Source organism: Larus michahellis, chromosome 3, assembly GCF_964199755.1.
Source record: "Larus michahellis chromosome 3, bLarMic1.1, whole genome shotgun sequence".
In the NCBI taxonomy this organism is placed as follows: Eukaryota; Metazoa; Chordata; class Aves; order Charadriiformes; family Laridae; genus Larus; species Larus michahellis.
The window spans coordinates 73383290-73403183 of NC_133898.1; the positions used below are offsets into that span (position 1 = coordinate 73383290).

At 41.6% G+C, this 19894-nt stretch overlaps 2 protein-coding genes across 24 annotated transcripts in view; both read right to left on the minus strand.

The window, feature by feature from the left end:
• Window positions 1–1777: 1777 nt before the first annotated feature.
• On the minus strand, window positions 1778–8892 carry HINT3 (histidine triad nucleotide binding protein 3). The gene is made up of 5 exons (XM_074580805.1): window positions 8702–8892; window positions 7810–7927; window positions 6428–6497; window positions 5477–5603; window positions 1778–3526 (listed from the first exon to the last, which is right to left on the minus strand). Exons 1-5 carry the CDS (start codon window positions 8834–8836, stop codon window positions 3479–3481), a joined length of 498 nt encoding a protein of 165 aa, XP_074436906.1. The 5' UTR covers window positions 8837–8892; the 3' UTR covers window positions 1778–3478.
• Window positions 8893–12974: 4082 nt separating this feature from the next.
• Window positions 12975–19894, minus strand: part of NCOA7 (nuclear receptor coactivator 7) — a 99195-nt gene continuing 92275 nt past the window's right edge. For 22 of the 23 annotated variants that reach the window (XM_074580828.1, XM_074580818.1, XM_074580809.1 and 19 more), the window contains 5 exons: window positions 17138–17263; window positions 16504–16656; window positions 15862–15957; window positions 15243–15316; window positions 12975–14296 (listed from right to left, as the gene is read on the minus strand). In XM_074580828.1, coding sequence (XP_074436929.1) covers window positions 14161–14296; window positions 15243–15316; window positions 15862–15957; window positions 16504–16656; window positions 17138–17263 — 585 coding nt within the window. In that variant the 3' untranslated portion in view covers window positions 12975–14160. Of the gene's footprint in view, window positions 14297–15242; window positions 15317–15861; window positions 15958–16503; window positions 16657–17137; window positions 17264–19159; window positions 19359–19894 lie in introns of those variants that run through there. The other variant, XM_074580829.1, reaches the window with a different exon arrangement.

Here is a 19894-nt window from a genome sequence, read left to right on the forward strand (position 1 = left end):
TTAGAGTAGTAAGTAAAATCTGACCTTCTAAAAGGTGTTCTTGCCCTACTAAGTAACTTTCAGCTCTTCAAATCTCTCCTAAACCTCACTTCCCTGTGGCCTTTCCTCTTCTTCCGCTTGGAGCCTGTGAATTCTGCATCTCTTTTGCACTGTGCCTTGCATAGGGATTATCTGTATCCCGTCTTGTCAAACACTGAAAGCACTTTCAGCACTTCAATAAATATTACACATCAGTTTGAAATGACAGTATGTGAGTTTTTATGCAGCATTTTGTTGTTTCCAACTTTGGCAAATTTGAAATACGATTTTCGCAGGTTTGCTCCCATTTTTATGCTTTTATTTACAACTCGCACTTAAGATGACTTCAGAATAGCCGGAGGAGCTATTACCAATTTAATCACATTGAAAATGCTGTCCTTAGTCAAAACACAAACTTTTTTTTACTCTACATTTAACAGCGTTTCATGTGTATCTGTTTCGTCCTTTCAGAGGGGACAGTTAGCACTTCAGCATAAAAGCAGTATTCCTTGGGTTCACATTAGGTTGGGAGTTTATGTAAAACAATTGAGCAAAAGAGCACAAATAAAGCTTTGTCATTCCTAAACTTGTAGTCAAAAAAGCAGCTTTTCTCGGGGCTGCTAATGCTGGATCAAAGAACAACAGAGCCAGGGGCAGTGGCTAAGCAACTTTCCTTGGCTTCTCTGGGCTCTTGGAGAGTAGCTGCTGAGTAAGTTACTCTCCAGGAGTAATTAATTGATCTTTGCTCACTGGAAAGCTCTACAGATGATTTTGGAAGTTTTAAAGTGATGCTGCGATGCTGCTGTAGAAGAGGGTGACGTAGTTAATGGGGTCTGCTCACCGCCTCTTCCAGGGCCCAACCAGGAATTCTGAAACATATTCAAAGCATTAGGGCAGGCTTTTCAGAAAATATTTCTTAGCCTAATTAAAAAAATTATCTCCCGAGTCCAAGAATGCTTGTCAATACAGAAGGAAAATGGAACACGGTTCTATGCTGAAAAACACTAATGAGATACTGAGCATTCATCTCAGTAATTAAGATGGCTCTGTTTAACACTGTGTTTGAGCCAGTTTGAGGCCCGTCTGCTTGTGTCAGAGACAAGTTGAATTCCCCATCTTGCTCATCAGCAAAAGTTTGGAAGCTAGGTTATATCCCGATTTTTACCTTTCCAGTCTTACTGTCACTAGTGGGATCCTTCCCAAATGTAAGATGCAAAAAGTTGACCTTTGTGCTTCTGCGTACATTTGACAACGTACTGGCTCTGGCTGGGATGGAGATGATTTTCTCCAGAGCAGTCCATAAGGTGCCGCATTCTGTGACTAAAACAGCGCTGATAACACACCGGTGGCATGGCGATTGCTGAGCGGCAAGGCCTGCTCTTTTTACTGCTCCACCCCTCCGGCAGGCAAAAAAGCTGTGAGGGGACACAGACTGCACATTCCATACCAGACCGTGGCAGGCTCAGCAACAAGCGCTGAGAGAGGTTTGGGGGGAATGTAGGGCGAGAGGGCACCTGCTTGTGGGAAGTCATGAGTGATTGCCTTCACATCACGTGCCTTGGGGTTTTTTTCTTCCTCTTCCCTTCACTTATTAAACTGTCTTTATATTGACCCGTGAGTTTTCTCACTTTTCTCACGCTCTTCCTACTCCTTCCCCAATCCCACCAGGTCAGGGGTGAGGAGCGAGCAAAGTGCTGTTGGGGGTCAAACCCCACAGTTAACTGTTCCATTGCATTGGAAAATCATTCCAAGATTAGCATTTATTCTGTAATTCTGTTTATTAATCCTTTTTGACAACAGTTCATGTTGGTACTTTAAATATTACATGTCACGGTTAAGTACAGTTACATAAATTAATTACAAATCAGAACACATACACAGTATTAACTCTTGAAAAGATCTTAATGTTCAGATGTTTCACAAAGCTAGGAGCCAGCTCAAACCTCTGAATCTATTGCACAGAAGTAGTCAAAGTTCATTGGCTTTAATTCACACTCTTCCTACCTAATGTTATAAATTAAAACCCCAAAGGACTGCAAATGACACGTGAGCGCCCATTAATAAGAATAACAAGACATTGCGCGCAAGGTAATAGAGAAAAGAGAGGTGTTTCTGGGTAGAAAATGTTCTTCAGAAGGGTGTGAACTTTCTGAAGTACTACGTACAGTTTACTGTAAGAATATTACAATTCATTGTACCACTAAGGCAACAGTTGCTGGATCAGTGGAAAATGCTGAGAAAATTACGTTCAGGGAAGCTTGCAGGTGCAACGGACCATCATCACCTCATCTAAATGCCATCAGCCAAGGACACTTGATTAGTTAGGCACCAAGAATGTGAATAAAGAAAATCCACTCCATGTTTTCTGGACTCTTAACTTTCCAAACAGTCTGCCTAAATATGGTATTGAAAAACAAGAGTGCCAGCATTACTGATTAAGTCATACAGCAAAGGCAAATGTTCATCAGGTTCCTTAAACAACCCGACATGTTCCAGTTTTGGGCTGAGTCCCTGCTATCCCAAATTCAACTCAGATTGCTATTACGCAAGCCTGCCACATACTGCCTGTTTCTATTAAGACTTCATTTAGAAATCAAATTTAGCCAAGGCACTAGCAATCTCCAAGGGACTTCCAGGGAGAACAGTATCAGAACCATCTAAAAATTTGGGTGTTTTTTTCTATCATCATGCAGAAGGGCGATATATTAAATCAGTTCCTCTGAACTCTTCACATTTTTTGTAAGCATACAGTAATTTAAAATATTGTGTACATAAGACAGAAACAATCTTTAAGTCCAACACACAACCACTTACACATACATTTAAACTATATTCTATGTTATATAGCATTATCACATCTTGGGCACGTATTGCATTAACATTTACTATGTCACTGTCATGCAAGTAAGACAGGTAATATATTAAAGTGGTTTAGATCCAGAAAGTTAGGAGTGTATTTTCAGCAATGTACCTACTAATAACTAGGCATAAGTAACATATCATACAAATACAGATGGAAACCTAAATGTTTTAAACATTACTTGTAATCCCAGAACAATGCATGCTTAAAATAAAAGCTTGATTCTGCAACAAATATTCCCTTTGGTATCACATACACGATGTTAGTAGTAACTTGTTGCCTTAGATGCCACACGTCCTGCTGCTATATCCTGCCTTTTGATAGGAAAAGTTCTCTGCATGTGAGCATATATATTATGTATGTATATATATACAAATATAACATTATAATTAAAACAAATTGCCTTATTGTGAGAGAAATATATAGACTGAGGTATCCAAATGGAAGAATTAGGTTGGCAGCTACAAATTCTGTGTGTATTTCCTCATAAGGAACTAAAGTTTTTTTTATCATGGTATATTATTGGCAACATGAAACTGTGCAACCTTAAATGAGAGTTCAAAGAACGAACCGGCTAGCGACACAAGGCTAAGAGTGCTTTCAACTGCCAGCCTTTTCAGTTTGCAGTCGCTCAATCAGTTGTTCAGCCTATGAAAGAGAGAAAGCAATGTATTAACTACACTGTGGACCTTCAGTTTACTGAAAATTCCATTTTAAAGATAGTGACACCGACAGAGCATTTACGTTTCATTTTTACATGAAAAAGCATACCACAGAAGCAGAATACAATGATTGTGTTGAACAGCAGGCTCCTTTTCACAGTTTACAACTCCCATTAGGTGATCAGAAAAGGAAACAGAACCTATGAAAGTCAGAGGATGTTTGAGCAGATAAATAGCCGATAAAGCAGTGTGGTTCTAAAGACCTCAGAAGACAGCAGTGCTCAGAACAACCAAGTTTTAAGACCTGGAATTCTTTGGGAGATGCTCCAGATGGTGTGTTGTGGCCTCTCATCACCCAACAAGCTGCACAGCAGACACATACATTGCTGAGGGATGGAGTGCATTCACCTATGTGGTTCATGTCATGAGATATACATCCATTTGGTTATGTCACTGTGCTCACACATGCTTTTCTCATCATATGACTATTTATGCATCTAGCGCATAACTGCGGGAGCTGTATTTTGTATATGTAATGACATCAGCCCACAGAGCCCTCAGAAAGGCTCAGGGCAGCAGGAAATCTGCCAACATTGTTCTAGCAGGCCAAATTGGGCACACAGAGACTAACATGGGCACTTCTGAAATAAATCAATTTACTGTCAGCCTTTTTTTGCCAGTCCTATGAATTAATCTTTTATTTTGAACTAGTGCTTGAAGTTTTATTAAGATCTCTAAAGCAACCATGTTAATCTGTGAAAAGTTTAAGTTTGGCATGTTTTAAATACAGTAAAAATGTACTCGGCTACTTAAGGTAGGAACAACTTAACAGGAGCTAAACAGCTCTTGCAGTTTATTTGCAAATAAAGCTAGGTAAAGCATGAAGCAACTGAAAATGAAGCTATCTGAACCTTGGTTTTGCATTCTTAAACAAGTATCACATTTCAAGCCATTCCAATTTAAAAAAAAAAACAACATCCAAAACTAATTCAAGAACATTTCCCAACTTCACAACAGGGTAAAGTATCTTTTGAAGTACATCCATATTGTATAGCCAAACTTGGTACAGATCTCCCTGAGCTAATCCAAGATAGCAGGCAGTAAAACCACACAACTTATTTGAGGGCCAAGTATCTATGTGATGCTCTACAATACAGCAGAGGCACATCTGCTTTGATCGAGCTGGGTGCGATCACCAGCGAGGTACCACTGCAAAGAAGTTGAGTTTTTTCTCTTTAAGTAAGAGACTGTCTGTATCCTTTAGAAGAGACAGACCTTTTTCAGTATCTTTGTTTTGGGGCTGTGCAGGACACCAGGATGCTGTAGCTACACTGCAAGGACAGGTTCTTTGCTGCATCAAAGCAGTGAGAGTAAGCTTTAGTCCTTGAGGGAGAGATTTTCAAATAGCTATTTAGGCAGTGCCAGTTCAGTCTCACTGCTTGTCTCTACTGACATAAATCAGTACAAACAATGTTTTTTGTAAAGCAGACACTTGTTTCAGTCTAAAGATGACAAAATGAGAAAAAACATGTGAAATGATAAAAGCAAGCATTAGATGGCTGTGTTTTTCACCTAAATTGAATGAACCAGGGTACGTACAACACTTGAATACATCCTTTCACATTAAAGAACAAATACTTACCAAGCACATCACATTAACCGAAGCCACATGTTAAGAGATCCGGAACTACTGTGAATGTTATTGTCACTCCATTTCCCTTAGTAAGCATACACATTAACTTCTGATTATTTGAGAAAACATAAATATTATGTATTATATTTTCTCAAATACTTAATGGAAAATATAAATAATTAATAGTAATGACAAAAATAATTGCTCAAAGAACTTTTGGACATAATTAAATGTTAGAAAGATGTCACATTTTCAGCTTGCAACTGAAAACCTATTGAAAAAGCTCATCTGCATTACACTTACCGTGATAAACCAGTAGGAATTGATTCTGTACATGAGTCTGGATAAGAATCCTAGCTGACTGGCTGGCGCCAGGACATGAAGATGCAAGTGGGATATTGAGCAGAACGGAGGCCAGTGAAAACCCATTCTTCAGAAAAGGAAAACAAGTAAAAAATACCAGTGATGTTAATTCAGGAAGAATTGGAACACCACAACTTAGTTAACATGATCCCCTGAATTAAGAAATCAACTCATCACATTTTCCTTGCACATCAAGACAAGAACAAAAATACGCCCTTTAATTTCATTATACTCTCAGGAAACATTTTCAGAAGACCATTAGCCTCCTCCTTCACATCTCCGTATTTAAGATATATTTTGTTAAAAAGGAGGGTTTAAAAAATAAAATATATCTTAAATGTATCATATCTAATTTTCAGCTGGAAAGCCAACTGTCACTAGATCAATGTAGTTTCTACCTATTTTAATCATGAAGGCTCAGTTTCCTATACTCTACACTGTTTAAATTATGGTACAATTCACTTTGGCTACCAAGGGCACTGGCTTAAACTAAAGGGTGCAGCACTGAAATCAAATGAACGCAGGCATGACTCAAACACAATGCTTGAATAGGACAAAGTTTACCTTACCTGTGGAACCCAGGAACCCAGCATATTTTCAGCATGTAATTAAAGAGCAGCCTTTTAGATAAGTTGTTTGAATTGCCCTCCCTATCCCAAGATGTTGTCAAGAAAAAAATCTCAGAGTTGGAACACAATCTGCACTGGCAATTCATCAGAAAAAAGGGTTTATATTCAATGTCAGCATATTCTACTTAAGAAGTCATGCAATAAGTGAATGCAGACCCGATTTCTTAATAAATCATGCTGCAGTTGTTGCCACCATCTCTAAAATGGCACTCTGAAAAGTAAAAAACATACTCAATAAACACAGAAGGTTTCCACTACATACCTTATATCATTCAAGTCACTAAAATTATTTTTCTGGAGGACAGCTTTTCCAACTTCCATCATTCTCTTCACTATTAAACACAAATAAATTTAATTTAACATTTAAGTAATATTTTACATATATGTCATCAAGTAATTTAACTTCAACAAACTGATTACACTAGGATCACAAATGTGTGTTTTTCAAAATATAAATACTGTCACTACTCATAATCAAAGATTGTCAGGATAGTGTTGTACAATGATTGACATGAAAATTGCAACTGTTACCAACTTCCACACTAACAACACTTCAAAGTGTGGTATTATTCTAATAACTTTGGCCAAAGGTATGGTATCACCACACCTGCATAAGAAAACCCACAACAAATAATGACTGGTCAGAATGACGATGTTTACACTAATTCCAGTGTTATATCTCTACACAGCTACAGGACTTTGATCTCAGGCTGGTATAAGTTTGGAAGTTTCAGAGATGATACACAAATTTAAATTAAAATAAAATAAAACTCTCAATCCTACTTACTACTAGGACAAAGTTTCATTATGTATCACTGAGAAAAAAGCAACCCTAATACAAAAACTCAAGGCAAAAATCTAAGGAATTGTCTTGAAGACAAACACAAATAGAAATTGTTTCTAAAGAAAACTACCCTACATTTAAGAGAGACATCAGTGATGCAAGATTTGCAACGTGCAACTATAACTCTTTTCTTGCATCACCTGTAAATTGCCCTAAGGTGGAATCTCTTCATGCATGTACAGCTGTAGTTTCTTCTGTTACTCAACACACTTAGTTAGGCATTTCCTGTGAAACAAATTCAAGGACAATGTTTTCTTTAGAAAAAAAAAAAGCCTAAGAATAATAAATCATGGCTTCAATATTTTAGAATCTTATCTTTTCCAAAACTACTGAAATTTACTAGAACACCATTTCCCTTTTTCTTCTCTCACTTTTTTCCTGAAAAAGTGTAGCACTTATTTTAAAATATACATTTTATAAAATTCTTCTATAACTTTTCATATAATTTAAAATTGCATAAATATCTAAGAAAAAGCAACGAAGCAACACATAAACACTTGAAAAATAAAGCTGCAGTTCCAGCAAAGTGCAGCATCACCTATACACCACGCAAACAAAAAAGATTTCATGCACTAGTATGATGTTTTTATAGAATTGCACAAAAAAAAGTGCTATTCTAGAACAGCACATGGAAGTTCTCAGGAAGGGTAAATCCCTACTTACACACACTCACACCATCTATTTCCATGTTTACATCCTCAACCAAATGGTGCTCAAAGGTGTAATTTACTTGACAGCACACTACTTACGACTGTGCAAAATTATTATCCTTTAGGTTAAACACATACTTACAGACTTACCTAAAGGTATGTGTTCTCCCTTCAGTGTTTTGCAGTTTCCCATGTGCTCCACCGGCACCACCAGATAGTGGTGGGGGGCACTAGGTCTGATATCTCTAAAGCAAACAAGGTCTTCATACTGAAAAAGCATGCAAACATATTAAATTGATTAGGACGAGGATATTAGCAAAGATTTGGTGATAAAGTTCATCTTCACCCATCAATGTGATACTTAATGTCGTGTTTGAAGTAACTAGCAAAAATCTTTAAGATTTTCTGAGCCAGCCTACAGAAAGGCTTGTAAGCATGATTTGTGCCTTCAGCCGACCGTCCGCAATCGGGATCCCTTGGCGTCTGCTTTACGGTTTCTAGCTGTTGTGACAACACTTAAGGATAACAAGATATTTCCTCTCTGATCGCTCTTATCTCCACAAAGGAGCCGAGGACCCGTAAGACCACCCCAGACCCGCCGAGCCCTTCAAAGGGACACCCTGGCCTAGCCGGCCGCCCGGACACCGCCTCCCCCGGGGGAGGACTGCCGCCAGGCGACCGAGACGCTCACGGCTTCAGGGTCTGATCTTCCGTTCTCAAACTAACCCCCTCGGCCCTTCCCCGCTCTCCTGGAGCCCTGCCCGGCCCGCAGACCCCGGTGCCGAGCGGCTGGGCCGCCGGGATGCGCAGGAGAGCCCTCACACGAGCGCGGCGACAGCCGCAATCCGGCTCTTCATTAAAAACCGGCAACGAACAACAACAAACAAGCAGCCGCCCAGGCCCACGACGGCCCCTCCGCTGCCAGCGGGGAGCTGGCACCCGCACCAGTGCCCGAGGACAAGGGGCGGCGGCGAAGGGCGGCAGCTCGGCCGGCGGGACACCGGGAGAGGCCGCCGCCGCTGCCCGGGCGCCCCTCACCCACCTGGCAGGGTAGCAGCGCCGTGCCCGGCTCCTCCCGGCGGGCGATCCTGCAGAACACGCACTTGCCGTCGTAGCTGCCGCCGCTGTTCCCGGCTCCTCTCCCCTCAGCAGCGGCCGCGGCCTCCTCCCCCGCCATGGCCGCGGCCTCGCTCGCTCTCCGCCGGCACCGCGCGCGCCCCCTGCCGGCGCGGGGCGGCGCCCTCACGCGCTCGCCGCGAGCACCAATGGCGGGGCGGCGGGGCGGGGAACTGGCAGCGGCGCCGCCTCCGCCGGCAGGGGTAGCGGGGAGACTGCGGCCATGGCGGGGGCTGCGGCCGGAGCTATGGAACGTGGGGTGGAAGGGACGTTTCAGATCATGGAGTCTAACCCTAACACTGACAAAAACACCACTAAAGCACCGCACCTACTCGTCTATTAAACACCTCCAGGGATGGTGAACTCAGCCTTCTTCCCTGGGCAGCCTGTTCCAGTGCTCGACAACCCTTTCACTGTAGAAATTTTTCCTAATATCCAGCCTAAACCTCCCGTGGCACAACTTGAGGCCGTTTCCTCGTGTCTTATTGCCTGTTACTCTGGAGCAGAGACCGACCCCCCCCAGCTACAACCTCCTTTCAGGTAGCTGTAAGAGCGTGTGGCTGCAGAGAGACTGCGGGCCATGGCGGAGCCCTCCGGGCCATGGCCCCGCTCTGGCTCCTCTGCTCCAAATGAACTCCAACATAAACCCCAATTATTTTATTTGACACAGCTCGAGCAGGACTGTATGCATTCTCAGATTCACCCCTCAGATGGGCAGGTTCCTCCAGGCAGGTAAACACTGAATTCCCTTGACATTTCAAAGCAAAGCTCTAGCCACACATTGAATTACAGCCCTGAAGCATCAATAAAAAATACGTGAAGTCTGCTCACCTGAAGTTTTCACTAAAAAAAGGTATAACTGGGAATAAAATGAACACATTCTGAGCTTATTTGAATAAACTGCTTCCAAAGCTAATAGAGGGTATTTCTAAGTGGTGCCTAACCTTCAATTTCTAAAAATGCTTTCTTAATAATTTGTATTTTAAATTGCTTGCCCAGTTCACTAAGACCAGAGGTGCAGAAAGCTGCAGAATCCCTGACCACAGAATTTCAATGTTTTTGTTCTTCGTGCAGCCCAAATGGCACAAAGTATTTGTCCCACAGACGACAGGCCATAGTGTTTACAGAGGTAACAAGCCGCAAAATTCAGAATGAGATTTTCCAAAAATGCATTTCTTTGAGACCAAGTAAGCTGTGCTTGCAGAAACAGGACATGGAAGATTTGCCAGCGATCTCTGACCTGCAGAGCGCGATGCGATCCCTTTGCAACGAGCTAACCTGCTCCTTTGCTCCGCTACAAACAGGCAAGCGAAACCTTGAAAGTTTTGCACACGAGGATTATTCTGAAAGTAACTGGGTTTTACTTTGCTCTAAAGCCAGTTTTGCACAAAACATCTGGTGCAAAAACTGCACTGAAACCAGCACCAAACTGAACATCTGCACTTACCTGGGGACCTAAAGCCTTATTGTGAATCAGCACAACACTGTCCGGAATCAAAAATCTTTATCCGAGTACCGCAAAAGTACATATGCTTCATGTTGCAAGAACAAGCTTTTGATCTCCGAGAGAAAAATTACTAGTGACTGTAATTTTCCTATTGCTTGACATTAGTTAAGAAAATTCTTAGCTCTGTTTCACCCAAAGCAAAGTTCACAAATAGCATATTTGCTCCTTTTTGTGCGTAATAGTTTGTTTTTTCTTAATACCACCTCTGGATACCATAAAACCAATAAAAGCCAAGAACAAAGTACTTTTAAAACACTGTGTCTTGCTTGTACAGAAAGAAAAATACATGAACGCTTTAGCAATATAAAAAGGGTGCATACAAAAAGGACGTACATGGACTTTTGACTTCTGGGAACAGGTTGGTCAAAAAAGAGTGAATACCTGTCATTCACTACAGCTGAAAGAAGCAAGGAAAACTACTAGGTCAACTGTTTTAACTGTTTACTGGTATTTTTTAGCCCTTTGTCACAGTCTTGTCTTTGAGACAACACAGAACACAGCTCTCTCTTAGGAGATGCAATACCACACAAAAAGAATGCACCCTCAGCAAGTTTGCTGATGACACAAAGCTGGGAGGGTTGGCTGACACACCGGAAGGCTGTACCGCCATACAGAGAGACCTGGACAGGCTGGAGAGTTGGGCAGAGAGGAACCTTATGAAATTCAACAAGAGCAAGTGTAGGGTGCTGCACCTGGGGAGGAATAACCCCATGCACCAGTACAGGTTGGGGGCTGACCTGCTGGAGGGCAGCTCGGTGGAAAGAGACCTGGGAGTCCTGGTGGACAACAGGATGACCACGGGCCAGCAATGTGCGTTGTGGCCAAGAAGGCCAATGGCATCCTGGGGTGCATCAAGAAGAGTGTGGCCAGCAGGTCGAGGGAGGTCACCCTCCCCCTCTACTCTGCCTTGGGGAGGCCACACCTGGAGTACTGTGTCCAGTTCTGGGCTCCCCGGTTCAAGAAGGACAGGGAACTGCTGGAGAGGGTGCAGCAAAGGGCTACCAAGATGATTAGGGGACTCGAACACCTCTCTTATGAAGAAAGACTGAGGGATTTGGGTCTCTTCAGTCTGGAAAAAAGACGGCTGAGGGGGAATCTTATCAACACTTACAAATACTTAAAGGGTGGATGTCAGGAGGATGGGGCCAGGATCTTTTCAGTGGTGCCCAGCAACAGGACAAGAGGTAATGGGCACAAACTTGAGCATAGGAAGTTCCACCTAAACATGAGGAGGAACTTCTTTACCCTGAGGGTGGCAGAGCACTGGAACAGGCTGCCCAGAGAGGTGGTGGAGTCTCCAACTCTGGAGACATTCAAAACCCGCCTGGACACATTCCTGTGCAACCTGCTCTAGGTGACCCTGCTCTGGCAGGGGGGTTGGACTAGATGATCTCCAGAAGTCCCTTCCAACCCCTACCATTCTGTGATTCTGTGAACCCAACCAAAAGCTCCCATTTCCTTAGCCATGTTTCTAAAATATGATAGTGCTGGAATTCTCTTTTGAAGGGGAGGCGTAGGTATTTGTCAGCATAACCTGTAACTTAAGCTGCATCTTTTCATCCTTAAAATGTAGTAAAATCTGTGAATAAAAGAGAAAAGATCTGTAAAAAGTTTCTGAATGCATAAATTCCTTTATTGAAAATATTGTGATAGCACTGCATTACATATATTCAATATTCATGGTTTCAAGGGTCACAGAATTTTGGTTGAACAACACTGTTTTGAATATAGACCACAGCATTTAGATATGCTCTGACAAGGATAATATAATGGAGTAAGTTGTAGGTAGCAATAGTGAAATGTTGAACTTGGTTGGTGTGGATTTTTTTTGTTGTTTTTTTTTTTTTTTTTAAGTGGTCTGCCACCATTTAAAAGAGCAAACACTATTAGATATTCCCGGTATTTTCAAAGCATTATTCTGTTAGCAACTTCCAAAATATTTTACAGCATTACCAATAAGAACTTTACTTATGGCTGTAGCAGACCACGTAGAAGGGAAGTGTGAAAAGCTCACGTGCAGCGTGTTACAGGCTTACTTTTATAGCATTGGTTTTTAGACTGTGAAATTTCTGTGCAGGATTATGATTTAGTAATGTTTTTGAAAAAAAAAAAAACAAAACACTTGGCTGCCTTTTTTTTTTTTTAAATCGATTCAAAAAGGGAAGAACAGTAACTAAATTCAGTTGTATTACTCAGTTAATAATATTCCAATACTAAACTGTACTGTTTAATGCATGGAAGCACACTACCGTTTCTAAAATCTGCCTTTCTCAGGACCATGACACATTCAAATCTAAGGGCAGAACAGCGTCCTAACGTTATTTGGGTCTGAATTGTGTAAACAAAACCACAGCTTCATGCGAAAGCAGAATTCTTTAGCAAACTGGACGGTGCCAGTCCTCTGCCACACTCTCCCTATTTACTGAAATTTTCGTTTTGTAACATAGTCTTTTCTGTTCAGCATTGAGGGCGGAGGGCAAAACGTATCTGAATATTTAATGAAACACAAAGAAGAATATTTAGTTGCCTGTCAAATCCTAAGCCAGCCTGTTGCTTCAAGTCCTTTTCGGGAAGGAAATCATATATATATATATATATATATATATATATATATATATATATATATATATATATATATATATATATATATATATATATATATATATATATATATATATATATATATATATATATATATATATATATATATATATGTAATTACTAAGCAAACAAGTCACTGACATGACCTGGCCTGTTAGGGAAATAGCATTCTTCTCTAAATCTCAATTATATTTTCTCCTTAAAGCAGTTATTTTTCAATTTGTAGAGAAGTGCTTGTAAAAGCACAGTGGGTGGCTTATTTTGAATCATTTGGTGATGATACAGAAAAAACAATCCTCTCAGAAATGTCCTTCGTAAACAGTCAAATAATACTAGGGCAGATGCTCAGAGCATGCTGTCCCAATTCTGTTGGCTGCAACAGAGCTGATACGGTCTACACCACGTGGCAGTTTGCCCAATCTCTCCATACACTGCCAAAATAATAATCTGTTAACAGGAATGTGGCAGCAGAGTTAATAAGAAGCACTATCCACCTTCTCCCTCATCTCAGAAAAAAAGCAAAACAAAACAGAATTATGCACTCAAATGTTTCTGCCAGAAAACAAACCCTCTAATTAGGGTAAAATGAAAACCAAATCTCATTTACAAAATAAAAATATAAAAATTAACTTCAGAAATCAAATCAATTGATTCAGAATAAATGCCAATGCATAAGAAACCTACCTGAATAGTAATTATTTATCAAATTGAGATTTGAAACATTAAAAGAAAAAACTCATAGCTAATACATTTACAAAAAAGAAATCTGCTATACAATAATAATAAATAAAAAGATTTTAAAAACATGTTCCCTTAAGTGCTGTGTACACCTATTTGTGATTCTTTTCCATGGCAAACAATATGCTGTAGATTTTGGTAAAGTAACCTTTTATTTTTGGTTAGCATTTGTACGTTGAACATAAATACACATGGAATGTACTAGACAGTTACTAGTTTTCCCACAGGATCTTTTTCACAGTTACAGAAAGAGTTTTCAACTTACACACCATGAATGTTTCCATAAGCATTGTATCTTCGATGGAAGAGTGTTGGGAGGAGGAAGTAAAAAACACTTCAGCCCGATCTCTTACTGTTCTGTCTCTTACTGCCTCTCAAAACCAGCTCTGTTTTTTCTTGAGTTGGTTGGGGTTTTTTTTTTGCGTAGTCATGCTCTGGTACAAACTTGAGGAGAAAGCGTGTAACACTGTGAGGCAGCCTGCACCTTCTAGTTAGCTTTTAAGTGCCTAATGGATCCAGTCCTTAAGGCAGTCAATATTTCATTCAAATGTCCATACTTCTACATCTTGTATTATGAAATCTTCTTTCTTAGATAAGATGTCATTATTGAAGGTGCTGCAGGAGTTGCTTCGCCCATGATACAAATCTGCATCTAACCATAAGCCAAACCGGCCACTGAAAAGGAAATACATGACAAATTTCAGGTTATATATGATAGTAAAAATACCAGAAGCTGCAGAAACCCAGAGAAGCGATACGGAGGAATCTAGGTAATTCTGAGGACCTCGTAGACTGAATAGTGACAAGCTTGACCCAGGCAAAGCGCTTGCCAAGAATCTCACAGAGCAGTTCCCTTGCTTTTGTTCACACTAGCAAGCAGGGCAGAGCACAGGACTGAGCACACACCTGCATGCCCCCGTGTCATTCAGCAGTTTGCACCAGCGGCTGTGGCTGACACCGGGGTGTGGATGTCAGGGTCCCTTCCCTGGCTGTTCAGGTGTGGACATGGCCCCTTGTGGTGTGGGAGGAAGAGGAGCAGTGTTTGTACACTCCCGATGCAAACCATGCCCAGACATCCTGTGGTGCAGCCTACAGTCAGCTTTAGTTAGTCATATCACCTTAGCCCTTGATTTCATACCCACTGACCTCTGAAATTTAGGACCTGATTAAGCACTGTCTGTATCCTTGCTCTGTGTAGCATCAGAATAATGACAATTTAATAAGGATCACATGAGAAACCTTAGAAGCTAATGGCAGAACTGCCACTAGAGATTATCTTCCAGTGACAAACCTATTCAGCAATGAGACATGTATCTACCCAAAACATCTGGTTTTTTTCCGATCTCAAAAAAAAAAAAAAATACACTTACTTGCCCAACATCATTCACTCTCTTTAAGCAATGGAAATTGCTCTGAGTCTATACAGATCATTCACTCTCTTTAAGCAATGGAAATTGCTCTGAGTCTGTAACAGAAATCAGATTGCTGTGCTATCTGCCCTAAACAGTTTTACTAAAAGTTCAGCCATTTTACTGATTAGTTTTTCTTGCAACTACTATCGTCCCTATTCTCACTAAAAAAAAAAAAAGTTAGCTACATGATTTGAAAACCAGTCACTCACCCTCCACCTCCGAGCTCCAGAGAGCTGGTGTCTCCGTTGATGAAGTAGGTGTTCTCTCCACTCCATTTGAATACCTGGGGGGTAACCAAATATATTTGGACTGTGACGATTCTCGTATAACTACTGGAGACTGACTCTTAGGCAGGTACTTTTTGGTGTGGTCATATTTTATTTTATTTTTTTCTTGAAGGGGGAAGAGGCAGAGGAAATACGTATTGTTCCTTTACTTTCTACCTATTTAAAATTATGAACAAGGCACCTCAATCCTTTTAAAAATTTTGCTTGCATCTCTAAATCAACAGGCATTCTGTTAAAAAGGAACAATGAGTTCAATACTGAAAAATGCATAAGCCATGAACATTAAGGGGTATTCTTACTCCTCCCTGCTTCCCCCTTCAAACCACTTAAAACTCTCTCCTCACCCTTACAGACCGTCCTCTCAGCACTTCAGATAATTACAGCCACTTCTGCTAAAAACATTGCATCAAAGCAACAAGTGATTAACTGCATTCATCAACAGGCAGCACATCTTCTAAACACAAATATGCTGTCTTCATAAAAATCTGATACATGTTTCAGGAGTGGAATCCCTTATTTGAGAAAGTGAACACCTGCTTACCTTGAAATTTGGACTGAACGTGTAGAGGAATGTTTCTCCAGTACCATAGTAATGGTCACTAAACCTGAAGGGATGTGTAGCATATGCTCCAAATATCTGTCAGAATAAAGTGATTAAACGACTTTTGAGGACAACAAAATTCAAGAAAAAAAAAAACCCCACAAACATTTCAAAATACTTTCTAAAGAACAACTGAACTGGTGTTTCACGTTAGAAGAACCAACCAGTAAAGGACATCAGATGAGCAAGGACTCCTGCAAATCTTTTGTATCCTGCAAGTTAAAAGCCAGATGACAACAATGGCAACAAGAATGCTGACTCCAAGAGCTACTGAAGTACTAGACCTCTACAGAAGCATTATTTGTGACAGCTTGTTAACTGAGAAACTTAAGGAAGATACTTCCATGGGCACTATTAAAAGGAGCACTCATTGCAATTAGGAAGCTTGGGAGGGGTATTTCTATTAGTGTTGATGTACTTCCCTGCCTGTAAGTTTATTTTAAGCAGTAGAAAATATAAAAGAAAACACTAATATCTTATTTCGGTATGATGTCACTTCACAGTATGACTACCACTTCATAGTCATCACTTTTTATAATGTTGCCCTTTCAGTCTAACCCCCACAGAACAAGCACTCCTTACCTGGTTGTCCATATCCTTGATAACAAGGAGAACCGGACTGTCAAGAGATGCTGATTTACGGTACAGAGTCTTCAGGCTAGTCCCATGCTCCAGTGTGCTGTATGCGAGCCGCCATGGATATCCCTGCACCCGTGCAGGCAAGTGCCGGGCAAGCTGGGCAACAGACAGAGGGGGAAATGGTTACACATTCAACAGGCTGGGTCACAGGTAGTGCCCCAGATTATTCCCTTGTGGCAGGGACTTCTGAGCCAAAAAGTGACTTTCAAAGGAGCAGCTGATGCCAGCAGCTTAACATTTCCGCTACATGCATGTGGCCTTGTACTGAGCCCAACTGTCTGCGTTCACATCACCTGTGAAAGATATTTCAAAACTGGCACCTCCTCTCCAAGCACTGAAAGAGTTGCCAGCCTTCAATATCACAAATCAAACTCCAGAGTTGCAAAACACAACAATAAGCTTTCCAGGTGAGCCAGCGATGCAGCAAAGAGGACCTTGCACAAGGACACTCTAACATACTAACTACTTTCCAAACTTTTCAAAAGCATTGGTATTGCCTCCAGAAGGCAGAATGTCCCACACTTGGCAAAAACAGCACCACAGCTAACAAGGAAACTTGAGGTTTTTCTAGCTGTACCTGCTCTATGTGCATGTTTTCCAGGAGAGCGCTGTGATGCTTTAACACAGGCAAAGTATCATCATCGTCTTCTTCACAGTAACTGCAAATGCTCTTTCGTCGTTTTGCTTCTTCTACAGTAATGATCTGAGGCAAGAGAACAAGTGTTCAACCTGAAGCATAGCTCTTACACTGACAATCCTCTGTTGAAGCAAATTAATTTAAAACAACATACTCCTCATCTGTCACACTGCACAGAGCAAAACCACTGTATGGGATGGTTCTATCAAGCACAGGCAGCCTTAACCAAATGGAGAAAATCTTAACCGGCAAGGTGTCTTTTGAAACATTGAGGTAACCAGGTGACATAATGTGGTCGGTCTCAGGCATACTTGGTCCCAAGGCAGAAAGCACACTACACGCATCTGAACTAGATGTCCTGTGGGAGTCTAAATGAGGAGGACACAGAAGCTTCTTTGTTTTCTCTTATGCAGCTAGTTGAGTACATGAATTATTTTCTCAGGTGCTAATGCATAAGAATATGAAGACGTTTAAAATTTCACTTCTCCTTTTAATAAAACAGCAGCTTTCCCCTGGTTTTCTTTACTGACAGACACAGTTTTGTGTGTACAAACTGAAACAGAATGAATAAAGCAAAGACTAAAAATGTAAATCAACTTGACAGATATGTCAAAGTTCTGTCTTGTAGGGAATGTACCAAGTAAGGTTTTGACCATACAGTTTACGTAAGTTCTTGAAAATACTAATTCTAAGAGTCAAGGTCTTTATAAAATACATTCTTAGTTGAAAACGATCAAACAGCTGTTTGGAAACTTCTATATATTCCTTTGCTTAAGACTTTATAAAGAGAGCACATTGTAATATTTTAAAAGGTGAGTCCATATAAGTATTACTAACATCAGGTTTGAATTTAAATACTTATGAAACTACAGATAAGCCACACTACCTTTTCCCATAAAGCTGGAAACAAATGAGAATTCAAGCCCATACACTTAATACTTATCTATGAAAGGACTCAGCAGCCCACAAGGTGCTGAGAGAGACAGGGGACAAACTCTGAACCCCACGTGGCACAGGCAGCACAGAGGAGCCCAAACGTGGCGCAGGGCAGGAGCTTCCAGGCTGGCAGCACCCACGGTGCCCGGAGCTCACCACAGAGGGGGACACTGCCTCACCCCTCGGTGGTAGTGGCCTGGGTGTCCTGACTCCCACTGAGCTGCTGCTGGGGTGCTCGGCCTCCTGGCTGGCAGAGAACATCATCTAGCATAGCTGGAAAGCTGCTAATCCTTCAGTATGCCTCAGGGTGCTTAGCAAGCAACAGGAGCCTTGGCTCTGCACAGCAGCAGGAGGTGAGATGAAGCACAGCATGCCCGGCAGCAGGGATTTAGCTGGGGCTGGGTGCCACAATAGCCAACAGAAAGCAGCAGCAAGAGCTCAGACTGATGAGAAAGAAAAGGGGAAGCAAGGAGGCCGAGCTACAAAACAACCAGGAAATCTTAAACTGCCTTCCTTCCATGAGCATGCCACCACAGAGGTCTTACGAGTAGGAACCTTAAAGATGTGGCTGCAGGGCATGCTGCACCGCTGCCACACATCTCCCTGCAAATATGGCTTCCAAACAACTTTCACGTTACACATGGATAAAGTTTTGCATAACTCCTCTGTGCCTTCAGGATCACTGCTTGAACTTGCAGAAGCTGTCAACAGTCGAGACAATTGCCAAGAAGTGCCTGGAGGTCCTACACACACCTGCCCTACAGGCGAGAACGCAAATACTCTGGACTGACTCCAGGTGCGGATTTAACCACACCACAAAGCACAGAAGCAGCTTTTCATGAAGACCAGAACTGGTGAGGAGTTCACTGTGGGCAAGACAAAGCCCTAACAATGTCAGTCACACCTAGCATCTCCCCTGGGAAGTGAACAACAACATCCGCTGCACGCACTCACCTGCAGCCGCCTGGAGCTGAGCCACCCTAAGCAGGGCACCCGGGCACTGGTGCCCCAACACACACAGCGGGGTGAGGAAAAGGCTGGAAGGACCACCACAAGGCAAAATCCAGCCTGCAGAATGAAGCTCGTCACGTACCCTCGCGCACCCAGACAATACAGGTATTTCTGCCGATGACAGTGGAAGAGCCGTACAGCTGCACCCTGCCCCTCCAGCCCAGGCTCAGTGGGGTCTAGTCCTGGGTCTTCTGAGACTGGAGGGAATCCTGTGCTGGAAATTTTTTGATATGGCCAATTTCAGGGAAAGTTTGCACTGCAAAGTTAAGATCAATTTAAAAAAACCCAACAAACTCTAAAGGAGAACAGTCCTGCTTTTATCCTTGTTCCTTTTCCACCTCCTGAATGGTTTTCCTTCCCTCCGCATCTCCCAGGTCATAATTTTATTTTACTTTTTTTTTTTTTTTTTTTTAAATGAACACCTTTTTCATCTTCTATTAAAAGTATCCAATTCCTCTTTTAAAGGCTGTTTTCTAGGACTAGTCTCCTCCCAGGAGCGGGAGGCAAGGTATCACAGTAAATCAACTGGCAACAGGTATTTGTAGCAAAATGCAACACAGACAAAAAACTCAGACACAGGCAACCACAGAAAAGCTATTAACACAGCTGTAAATTGCAAATCAACTGCAAAGACAGACAAGCCTCCCTCTTCACTGCATAGGTATCTATTCAGTCTGTAACTGAAGTGCACATTTGAATGAAGTTCTGAGTCAATACTTGCAAAAAAAGGTATTTACAGACCACACAAAG